Source organism: Scyliorhinus torazame, chromosome 19, assembly GCF_047496885.1.
Source record: "Scyliorhinus torazame isolate Kashiwa2021f chromosome 19, sScyTor2.1, whole genome shotgun sequence".
Lineage (NCBI taxonomy): Eukaryota > Metazoa > Chordata > Chondrichthyes > Carcharhiniformes > Scyliorhinidae > Scyliorhinus > Scyliorhinus torazame.
The window spans coordinates 84,274,684-84,286,798 of record NC_092725.1 but is presented as its reverse complement, the minus strand read 5'-3'; the positions used below and the strand labels follow the sequence as shown (position 1 = coordinate 84,286,798).

The 12,115-nt window shown below is 45.4% G+C and overlaps 1 protein-coding gene across 9 annotated transcripts in view; it reads right to left on the bottom strand.

The window, feature by feature from the left end:
• The window catches only part of LOC140396265 (pseudouridine-5'-phosphate glycosidase), a 180,122-nt gene that overhangs the window by 32,510 nt on the left and 135,497 nt on the right, over nucleotides 1-12,115 (bottom strand). For 3 of the 9 annotated variants that reach the window (XM_072484633.1, XM_072484632.1, XM_072484636.1), the window contains 6 exons: nucleotides 10,045-10,139; nucleotides 7,832-7,960; nucleotides 7,093-7,207; nucleotides 6,061-6,198; nucleotides 4,158-4,324; nucleotides 667-755 (listed from right to left, as the gene is read on the bottom strand). In XM_072484633.1, coding sequence (XP_072340734.1) covers nucleotides 667-755; nucleotides 4,158-4,324; nucleotides 6,061-6,198; nucleotides 7,093-7,207; nucleotides 7,832-7,960; nucleotides 10,045-10,139 — 733 coding nt within the window. Of the gene's footprint in view, nucleotides 1-666; nucleotides 756-4,125; nucleotides 4,325-6,060; nucleotides 6,199-7,092; nucleotides 7,208-7,831; nucleotides 7,961-10,044; nucleotides 10,140-12,115 lie in introns of all 9 variants that reach the window. The other 6 variants (XM_072484637.1, XM_072484639.1, XM_072484635.1 and 3 more) reach the window with 6 other exon arrangements.

Genomic DNA, 12,115 nt, shown 5'->3' with positions numbered 1-12,115 from the left:
GTTATTGTTATCCTGTTGTTACAAATGAAAAGTTTTAATAAAAACATTCAATAAATGTTACACGACTGCTGGACTGATTATTCACACTGCGGTTTCACTTGACGCCTCACACCATTCGAAAACAAAACTATACACCCCCACGAACCATGTTCCAAGTTGGGATATCCTCGTGGATAATATCAGCGTGGTTTGTGACAGTCTTATCTGGGTTGACCTGTATGCTATGAAATGAAATGAAATGCAAATCGCTTATTGTCACAAGTAGGCTTCAAATGAAGTTACTGTGAAAAGCCCCTAGTCGCCACATTCCAGCGCCTGTTCGGGGAGGCTGTTACGGGAATTGAACCGTGTTGCTGCCCTGGTCTGCTTTCAAAGCCAGCGAATTAGCCCTGTGCTAAACAACACCCTGTGGAATGTGCCTCCTCTAATGGCATGGTCATGTATGGACAGTTATAGGTAGAAAGCTGTATTGGTGAACCTGTATCCAGATATGTGTTGATATCTACACTTCAACATTCCAACACAGTATCAGAAATTCACCACGCTTAGAATCAAAGTCCTGCCACAACAACAGTGCCAAATACTATTAGTCTGAAGTAAAGATAAAGATTTACATCTCAGTTCACTCAGATGCACAGGATGATGAAGATGGTTAAGGTGCCTTACCTATCACCAGCTCCGGACACATTCAGTATTTCTTCTGCTTCAATAGCAATTGCTGGGTAATGGATAGCACAAGACGTACCAGGTACATCCTGGGAGAAAACAAAAACAAAAACATTTAAATGTAGGATATTAAATAGTAAATGTAGACCATGTTATTGAGTAATGGACACAGGTCTCGGCTTCCACAGGTTGAGTTACCAATCTTGACCATAAGGTAGTGCCAATCAAAGAGTCAGCACTTCCCTCATTGGGGCTGATGGAAGCTGGAGACTGGTTCCACCCAGGCCCTTCTCAGTTCTAGAGGCTGTGAGCGTGACCCATGGCAACTCCCAACTCAGATTATTTTCCCCGCATCCTGTAAGTAGCTTAGTGGCTAGATGTTAATTCAATATTGTGTTACTGGGGTGATTGAGAGTTTCAAAAGATAATCACATCATTGAGAAATAGGGAGGAGGAAGAATGGGTGACTATCTGAGGGGTGGGGAAGAAACAATTAGAACAGAGTTATCCAACAAAATTTGCACCATCAAATGGATTTGAAACTCTAGCTTTCTGCAGGGAAAATTGTGTCTCCAGGCAAGGCTATCAAATAATTTGCAAAGATATCAACAACAAGCTCATGGTAAGGATATTAGTAACAATTTGTTAGCACGACTGGCCAGACCAATGTCTAGAAGTTTTGATGAGAATCAGATAGTAGGATGTGGTGTAACTGGACTTGATGTATGGAATGAGTAGGATATCAAACTGAAATAAAATAATAATAATCTTTATTATTGTCGCAAGTATGCTTACATTAAAACTGTAATGAAGTTACTATAGGTTCACAGGTAGGAAACCAAGTAAGAGTTAAGGCAGTTTTCCAGAATGTTTGCAAGTAGGCAGAGATGTCCCAGAGGATTAAGTTCTGTGGACATTTCCATTCATTATGTACAACCCCAGAGGGTTGGGGACACACCACCACTGAACATATTTAAGGCTGGGATAGACAGATGTTTGGTGTCTCAGGGAATCGAGGGATATGGGACCAAGCAGAAAAGTGGAGTTGAAGCTCAATGATCATACTGAATGGCAGAGCATGCTCGACAGGCCACATGTTATACTCTTGCTCTTCCTCGTGTTCGTAACAATGATTAGGATAGAGGATTGGAGGGGCGGTGTCGATATTTGCAGAGGATGCCAAAACATGCAAAATCTGGGTTTATTTCCAGATGTAGAAAACAAAATATCAAGATAATGATGACCCAATATAAAACCTTAATTGGATTTCTATTAGTGTATGCAGGGACACACACCATTGAAAGGATGCTGACATTAGAGTGGATGCAATGGAGGTTCAGCTGGAAGCTGCCTGGTAAAGGAAATATAAAGAAAAACATGAAAGTTTACATCCTTTTTCAGTGGACCAAGATAAATGATGGGGTGGTAACAGTAGTGCTTATAATCATGAAAGGACAGGATATTGTAGATTGAAGCAGAGTAGTTGAGGGGACAAGAATGAGGATCAATAGATACAAGATTGAATGATGAGGAACTTCTTCACACAGAGGAACTGAATTTCAGGGCTTGTCAATATCCAAGATTAGATTGGTAGGTGGATGCAGAAAAAGGGGCTGAGGATCTGGGAACAAGGTGGGTAAATGGAATTCATTTGTGTGGGGGAAATGTTAACGGAATGGTCAGGCATACAGGATAAGGTGGCGGCGAGAACAGGAGTAGCAGAGGGGAAGGTTTCAGAGATCTACAGGGAACTGATGGCATGGGAGGGAGCCCCGATAGGGGAGGTGAAGAGAAAGTGGGAAGAAGAGTTGGTTGGGGATTTGGAGGCTGGATTATTGGGGGAGGCCCTGAGACGAGTCAATGCATCCTCGTTGTGTGCCAGGCTCAGCCTGATACAATTTAAGGTGGTCCATAGGGCGCACATGATGGTGGCCTGGATGAGCAGGTTCTTCGAGGGGGTGGAGGACAGGTGTGGGAACTGTGCGGGAGGTCTTGCGAACCATGTCCATGTTTTGGGCATGTCCGAGGCTGAGGGGCTTCTGGCAGGAAGACCTGGGAGTGAGAGAGGCCAATATCCTGGCCTTTGCCTCCCTGGTGGCCGGGAGAGGATCTTACTAGGTTGGAGGAACTTGGAACCCCCTAAATCGGGGTATGGGTCAGTGACATGGAGGGGTTTCTCAAACTCGAGAAAATTAAATTTGCCTTGAGGGGATCGCTGCAGGTGTTTGCCTGGAGGTGGCAGACATTCATCGACTTCCTCGAGAAAAATTAGGCTGTCAGAAGGGGGGCGGGGGGAGGTATGGGAGGGGCAGGAGAACCAGTAGAAAGAGGGAAGGTGGTCCTGTTTGTAAGCCATGTTGATTGGGGTTTGTTACTGGGGGGGGGGGTTGGTTATATTTGTTCTTGTTGAAACCTGGGGCGAGATTCTCCGACCCGGATCGCCGGGGGCTGGCGTGAATCCTGCCCCCGCCGGTTGCCGAAGTCTCCGGCACCGGAGATTCGGCGTGGGCGGGAATCGCGCCGCGCCGGTTGACGGGCCCCCCCGCGCGATTCTCCGGCCCAGATGCCGAAGTCCCGCCGCTAAAATGCCAGTCTCACCCGCGTAAATTAAACCACCTACCTTACCGGCGGGACAAGGCGGCGCGGGCGGGCTCCGAGGTCCTGGGGGGGCACGGGGCGATCTGGCCCCGGGGGGTGCCCCCACGGTGGCCTGGCCCACGATCGGGGCCCACCGATCCGCGGGCGGGCCTGTGCCGTGGGGGCACTCTTTCCCTTCCGCCTTCGCCACTGTCTCCACCATGGCGGAGGCAGAAGAGACTCCCTCCACTGCGCACGCACGGGAATGCCGTCAGCGGCCGCTGATGCTCCCGCGCATGCGCCGCCCGGAGATGTCATTTCCGCGTCAGCTGGCGGGGCACCAAAGGCCTTTTTCGCCAGCTGGCAGGGTGGAAATTCGTCCCCTTAAGATTGGGGCTCGTCCCCCAAAGATGTGGCGCATTCCGCACCTTTGGGGCGGCGCGATGCCCGTCTGATTTGCGCCGTTTTGGGCGCCAGTTGGCGGACATCGCACCGTTTCTGGAGAATTTCGCCCCTGATGTTTAAAAACTGTTAAAATTATAAATGCCTCAATAAAATATTTTTCTAAAAAAAAAGTGGTTGGGCTAAATGGCCTGTTTTTGTGTTTTAACTTCAATGTATTTTCAAGGCTACACCTCCATTGAAGGCTACATCCCCATTATGCAATAATGGACAACGACACCATGGGGAATTATTGGCTTGTGACAAGGCACAGCAGTGTGGTACTGATTTGCCTCATACCTCAGTGACCGTTCACAGGTAACTGCTGGGAGCAGGATGCTTGTTCGCTATGTTGGCAAAATAACATGTGGAATATTCGAGAAGGAACCAAACTGAATGTCAACATTTTGTGAATCAAAATACTGCAGACAGATGACTCACCAACCAGTGAACATTCCAATTTTATTGCTGACCTTAGGAGATTTCTTTGGTTGAAGAGAAATAGTTCCTTCTTCACTTTTACCACATAGAAGCACACCGTGCTGCCCCAAAGTTACAATCACACATTGCAGGTGTTTCAACAGGGGCCGTGACATGTCCAGCGCAACACCAATGACGTCATCCATCACCGAGGGCAGCTCTGTACAAAATTGGGACGGCAAATTGAAGACATTAAAGGAAAGTTCAAACTGAGAGTGGAATCTGAGTGCAGAAACTCACAGATCCAACATATGGCTTACAGCTATGTCTATTCACACTGGCAGTATCCCACATCCAACACACACTCATCCACACTATTAGAATAAAATCATTAATTATATTTACTTTTGTCTCCTGTCAACAACTCTGATAATCTTGTCCTGTATTCAAATGCAACAGTTAATCAGAAGCAGAACAAAGCAGCGGCCATGTTAGGTTGCCCATGAGTTCATGATTCAAAGTCAAAGAATGGGATAAACCCTGCCAAAGAGGAAGAGATGTCGCATCACCAAGTCTGCCAGAGCAACCCCCGAGTGGTTCAGAATGCCTGCACTGTACACTGATCTCTGTGCTTTCAGCAACTACAGGAACGGGAAGGTGACTTGGGAGGACTGCCACCCTCCCCAGGATATGAGAGACTGGAGTGAGGTTCATGTTCGTCATGGACGTGAGGATTGGCTGATATCTCCAACTAGGTAGATGTGGTTGGAAGTAGCCGAGAAAGTGAGCAGCAGAGGTGTGGATCCTCCAACGGGGGAAAAGGGCACCATGGGGATCCAGGACCTCGGGAGGGTGGTTAAGGTGAGTGACATAACACTGTCAGGCACCAAGCCCCACACTCTGACTTTCCCAGCATTCTCCTGCACAGCACTCCTCAGAACAACACAGTTTGCATTTTCATTCATTCATTCTTCTCTCTTCCGGGATTAAAACAGCCAACTTTCCCTCACCCGATTGTCCTCTCATATTCATGCCTTACACATACCCTCCATAAATGCTGTGATTCCGTTCTATCCACACAAGCCATTCCTAACACTCACCATTCTCTGCTTTCTGTCCTGTCAGAAGGAAGTGTACAACCTCAGAGAGATCTTGGGGTGGTTCTCCAGACAGGCACACTGTGATAATGTGTGTCCTCCTGCTTCACTGGAAAGGAGGTCTAGCTCCAGGAGGCTGTAGATGTCAGGAATGACTGACCATGAAAACTGATGCTTCCTGAGAGACTGGTGCTCACATGCTGAGAGATCTTTCCTCAGTCTGTAGATCTTGTGTTGGGGATTTCTCTGTCCTTTTCCTCTATCCTTTGGAACAGTATGTGGCAGATAAGACAGTTGTTGCTGGTGTTGGTCCTGTTACCCATGATGTTGCTGGTGTTGCTGTTCTACTCATTCCTCATCAGAGGTGCCAGGTCGAGCTGCATCAGTTGCTTGCGTGCTGCAGCGAAGACTGACAACAGGAAATTGCAGATCAAGGTGAGTGAAGTCCAAGATGAATGAAGTGACCTCCAAGAAGGTGGAAAACATCGGTGAAGCAGGAATAGCACGCGCTCGAGTAAAGTGCCGTGAGCACCAGCCTCCCACCAAGGCAGGGCTGGAGTAATCCAGTTTCAGTATGTGAAACCTTCCCAGCCTGCCAGTTTCACTGAAGAAGCACTCTGTGCTGTACGTGTACCTGGTTGACCCTGACAAGTTGTTCACTCGTTAAAGACGGAATGTTCACCAGCAAACCCGTGAAGCTTAAACCTGGAAGTGGATGGTATTATATCAGGTTTCTGACCCTGAATCATTTTGTCGGATTTAATCTTGTGCCCCATGCTTGAACCCACCTCCCACGGCCCTTTGGCTGAAAGCTTTTTTGAAACGTGCTGCAAAAAATACAATAATTGGAGATGACCACCTGCTGGTACAGGTAATCCGAGCGCCTCATTCATTGCCCGCAGTTCCATCAGGTTGGGGGACGTGTATGCCAGGCTTTTCCAACTATCTGACTTGAATGGTTTGCAAGCTGAAATGCTGTCTGTCGGTTCAAACAATACTACAAAGACAATGAATAAAAAATGGGGTGAAGTTGACTTCAACATTCCACAGCTTTAGCAGAAAGATTTTAAATTTTGCTGCTGATGTCTATAGCACATCAGCCTTTCTATGCAGACAACCTCATATTCTAGGGAGTATTGTACAGACACCAAATTTTGCTTTATTAGGTTGGGTGGCACGGGAGCACAGTGGTTAGCACTGTTGCTTCACAGTGCCAGGGTCCCAGGTTCAATTCCTGGCTTGTGTCACTGTCTGCGCGGAGTCAGCATGTTCTCCCCATGTCTGCGTGGGTTTCCTCTAGGTGCTCCGGTTTCCTCCCACAAGTCCCGAAGGACGTGCTGTTAGGTGAATTGGACATTCTGAATTCTCATTCTGTGACACTGAACAAGCGCCGGAATGTGGCGACCAGGGGCTTTTCACAGTGACTTCATTGCAGTGTTAATGTAAACCTACTTGTGACACTAGTTAAGATTATTGTTAAGTTGAAATGAATATAATTGCTGTCTCTGCTTTAATGGAACCAGCAGAGGAACATCCTCCTATGTGCTCTCAACACTTGGTTATGCCACATAGTAAATAAAGAAAAAGTTGGTCTTTACGGGGTGGCGTGTTGGACTGAATCACTACAAAATAACCTGGACGTGCAGTGGTCTTAGCTGTAACTGAACCATCCCACATTCTGTAATCATCATCAACTGGTCCATTGGGGAAGCAGAGCTACTATTGGATTGGGTTAAAATCTTGAGTTAATGAGGTAAAACAAAGAAACACAGAAAATAGGAATAGGCCATTCAGTCCTTTGAGTTGCTACGCCATTTAAAATGACCATGGTGATCATCTCCCAACACCATACTCTACTTGATACAGTTATCTGCCTGGTACAGTCCATTACCTGGTATTCCATGTTCTTCTGCAAAACTGCAGACATAATTGATAGTCGACGTGGGGATATTTCCATCTAGACACACAAGTGAGGCTGATTGGAGTTGCACCTTGAACTTTGAAACCTAACAAATAACAATCAGTCCAGAAATAGAGAGGATCAGAGTGGGGGTGTAGAAAAGCCAGGAGATAGAGTCGGTATCTCATAAAGATTATACCATTTCCTCATAATATTGGGTGTTTCTGGGATTGTATTCATCAATGTTAGGGACAGCAATACATATCTATTGATCTTAATTTTAACCCAACTCAAATGGCAGGAACAAGGTGGTTTGGATCAGACACTCATTTTACACCTTGTATGCAGCTGGTTTAGCACAGGGCTAAAGAGCTGGCTTTTAAAGCAGACCAAGGCAGGCCAGCAGCACAGTTCAATTCCCGTACCAGCCCCCCGGTGCCGGAATGTGGCGACTAGGGGCTTTTCACAGTAACTTCATTTGAAGCCTACTTGTGACAATAAGCAATTTTCATTTCATTTTCTCTTTAATTCCCCATTGACTTCAATTAACAGCATGGATGGGACCTTCAGCTTTGTCTGGTTCGATACCACATTCATGAACCTGCCAAGAAAGCACTTGAGGCTAGTTTGATTTCTCGTTTGTTGCCTATCATTTCTGAAACTTAAAGGCCACCACAGTCAGTTTGGTAAGTGGCAGACGACTGTGGCTGGGGGGCTTGGTTTCTCTTACATACTGCTCTGTTATTTGCCAGTGAATGTCCATATCTCCAAGACCCACGCTTAGCTCTCCATTCGCTGCGATCACTGCACAGTACACAGCTGTGCAATGTTCCGGTAACATTACAACGGCACTGGTATCCTGGAAAGAGGGAGAGACGTTTTAGCACCAAACAAAACACAGTCATGTAACACATGGGTATGTCCTTCCACAAATGCGGCACAGGACATGGAAAGTCTGGAAGGGGAAGATAATGGTATTGATCAGACTGAGCGAATTGTGCTGGTCAACAAGAGGTTTCAGTCTAGTAATGAGTGTACTACCCACAGAGACATTTAAATGTGCCCTGTTGGAAAGTGGTTGCACATCCTCAGTATGTGGAAGGGATTGGCCAAAATGTTATTTGGGTTCATTCAGCAGTAAGAAGCAGAGTAAGGTCAAGCATTATGAAAATTCTACTTGCTTCAGGTTTGGGGATGACAATATGTTAAAGTCACTGAAAAGAGTGGTAAAGCTCGGGTAAGCCACTTTATTAATAGAGATGTAGGGCATGATTCAACCACATGGCAACTATGTCCCATAGCGAGTCCATTTAGCATGTTTCCCAGTGCTCACAGTGCCAAGAAACACACTATCTAACTTGACTCCAGTTAGATACGGGGCCTCAGTGGGGAACGCAGCGCCAAGGCTGCACTTAGTCCTGTTTCATGCACTGAGAAACTAAACTCCTCAGTGCAGGGAGCGATCGGGACGCCATTTTAAAATGGCATTCTGATCTCTCGATCCCCGGATGTGACCCCCGAATCACCTCAAAGCCCCAACCCACCTAGAAGGGGGTCCTTGCCCCCCCCCCCACCTTGTGCACAGGGCACCCCCGGGCTCGATCACCGTGACACGTAAATGCCAGCTTGGCACCTGGCAGTGCCACCTGGGCACCGTGGCAATGCCAGGCTGCCACTCAGGTGGCACGGCAGTGCCAGCGTGCCACCCTGCCCAGAGGGCCAGCAACTGGGCCTCCGATCCGCTGGAGATCCCCACAAGTGCCGTTGCATTTGGTCCCTGTTTTTGGAGACAAGTATTGAACGGAGATAGATCCTTGGTTCCTTCAGAGGCTAGCGGTCTCGCTCTAATATGTAGATTTGCTAAAAAGTGATTCTGCCCATAATGGGCGGGCTTAACATCGCGACGTCTTTTCGCTTGGGCAAACTATAACTCGTGGCGTGTCTCAGGAAGTTGTAGTATTTACTAATAACTTGGATGAAGGGATCGACTATGTTGTAGCTAAGTTTGCTGACAATACAAAGATAGGTTGGAAAACAAGTTGTGAGGTGGATACAAAGAGCGTTCAAAAGGAAAGAGAAAGGATAAGTGAGTGGGCAAAAGAATTGGCAATTCAATTCAGATTCCAGCATCCGCAGTAATTTGCTTTTATTTAAAATAATTGGCAGATGGAATATAACCTGGGAAAATGTGAACTTGTCCATTTTGGCAGGAAGAATAGAAAAGCAGAATATTATTTAAATGGAGAGAGACTGCAGAATGCTGAAGTAGAGGGACCTGGGTGGCCTTGTACGTGAATCACAAAAGATCAGCACACAGGTACAGCAAGTAATTAGGACAGCAAAAAGAATGTTGGCCTTTATAGCAAGGAGGGTGGAGTATAAAAGAAAGCTTTACTACAAATTTACGGATTGGACAATTGGACTGGGGTCTTTAAAACATTCCTGTTTCACAGCAGGAGGTATTGAGCACAAGACAGTTCTGCTCACTGGGTGGAACCAACCTAGACATCTTTGTAGTTGGAACATGACAGACAAAGGCCAACATAGCTACACAGTAAGTGGGAGGCTATGAAATGTGAGGAGTTTGTATTCAGCCCACAGGAGTGCTGAAATGTAGGTTTGCTCAGCCTCACAATCACGTTTTGTTCTCTACCCCCATTCTGAAGAGGTGTCAACAGAATGCCTGGCTCTTCTGCAGAGTGGATAATGGTAGAATCGTCTGGACGTGCTTTCATGCCAGCTAGTGGAGGATTTCAGGCTGGCATTCCAAGAGTGTGCCAGATTTCTCAGCTGAGGTATGGCCATCCCCAAATCAAAGGGTAGGTGGGGAAAAAACCCTTCATAAACAAGACATTTTGCCTTCAAAAGTAATATACTTCCCATGGTGCATTAATAAAAGAATATCTGCTCTGAGCTAAACACACAGCAAATTAGCCTACCTACCATATGGCTGCAAAAGCGAAGGACTCTGTCTCCATTGGCATCCTTTCCAAGGGCGGAGATGAACAGTGGAGTCAACCCAAGGCGACTTAAACAGTCTGAAAAATAGATATACATGTAAATACTGGTAACTGTGCAATAAACTCTCCTAGTTACCAACCCTGTGTCCAAGTTGGTGAATAAAACAGGTCATATTGTGGGTCTACTAAAGTGATTGAAGGGACTGGTCAAGTTATTGTGGTAATAAATACACTGAATTGGCAGTTTTGCACAACTAATCTTGTGCATCCTTTAAATGTTTAAAACTGTCTTCATGGACAAAGTGTAACGAGTGGAAAAGTGTTCTGGCTGAAAACCTGGAGTAAATCATGAATCTGACACCTCTCATTACGGTGTACCTGACACCAAAACAAAGTCATTGCGACTATGAAAGTTAGGATAAGGACCTGTTTCTTTCAAATAATAAAATTAATATAAATGTAAAACACGTTAGTTAGATGATATTTTTTGTTTTATCAAAGGTGGTGCAGGCCAATGAATGAATGAATGAATGAATATCGCGTATTGTCACAAGTAGGCTTCAAAATGAAGTTACTGTGAAAAGCCCCTAGTCGCCTCATTCCGGAGCCTGTTCAAATCGCTTGGTGCATCAACTATGGTGTCTGCCATTTCTTAACCTTAGTGCTGCTTGTACCATAACAAGATAATGTGCTTATCAATGGAAAAAGCAGAATCTAACGTGAATCTAACTAACTAATTCAAATTTCGTATTGCCTCTATCATAGAAATACAATTAACTGCCCCATTGAAACGCTAAAAACCAGGCTACTGAAGGGAATGATGTGGGTTCATAAAGGAAGTGCTCACATGGTGATCATCTGATCTCAGGAGATGTGTGGAGTATTGACTGGGAATTTCAACAGAAAATTAAGAAAATCTAAAAGACCAGTCACTTCCTGACACCATTCACAATCTTTCATCAGTGGCTGAATTGGGAATGGGAAAATGGTGGGTATAGGTCCAGCAAATCTTCACATTGAGTGACGGTGTGTTCTGCAGGGAGAATATTAAATAAAGTCATTTATATTAAAAAATACACAGAACACAAATTGAGATGACTCAAATGCCCAGTCAATAGCACTCCCAAGTCTCAATCAGGCTCGAGTCCACTAGGAGCTTGAGCACATGATCGAGACTGACACTACGGTGCAGCACTGAGGGAGTGCTGTATTGTCCGAGGTGCTATCTTTCAGTGTTAAATCCATGATCAGGTGCATGTAAAAGAATAGGAAGATAGTGTGGGTCAGTGTGTAACTCAAAGCATGATGCAGGAGGGAGGGCTTCAGGTTCATGGGCATTGGGGGCAGTTTTGAGAGAGAAAGCACCTATTCTAAAGGGACGGGTTGCATCTCAACAGCTCCAATGTCCTCACAGAGAGGTTCACTAGCGTAGTTGTAGAGAGTTCACATTAAATGCACAGGGAGGTGGACACCAGCATATAGAAGTATAAAAGAGAAATTACGTGTATAAAGCTAGGATATTGGCAGAGCTGGAAAAGGGAATAGTTCCATCTGAGATAGGAGAGGATGAGGCAATAGTACATCCGGGGGGTTCAGAGTACAGGAGAAAGTAATAAAGTAGAAATTAGAGTTACTGTACACATATGCGAACAAGCAGAGTGTGGAAAATAAGACAGAGCAATAGGCACATATTATCATGTGAAAATATGGTGCTGTGGCTAGAACAGAGATCCAGCTCAAAGAACAGCAAGACTGGTTGTTAAATATTCTTGGATATCAGGTGTTCAGTGTCATGTGAGAGTACCTTTAAGAAATGGGTGTTTATAAATGGGTGTGTATTTAAATATCTGTAGTGGGAGTACCTTTAAGAAATGGGTGTTTACTACTAAAGTGAGAATCAAAAAGATTGTCGAGGAGTTATTTAAATTTTTTACGAGATATGGACTACCCACAGAAATACAATCGGATCAAGGATCAAATTTTACCTCAAGGTTGTTCAAAGAAGTTATGGACAGCTTAGGAATAAAACAATTTAAATCAACTGCGTACCATCC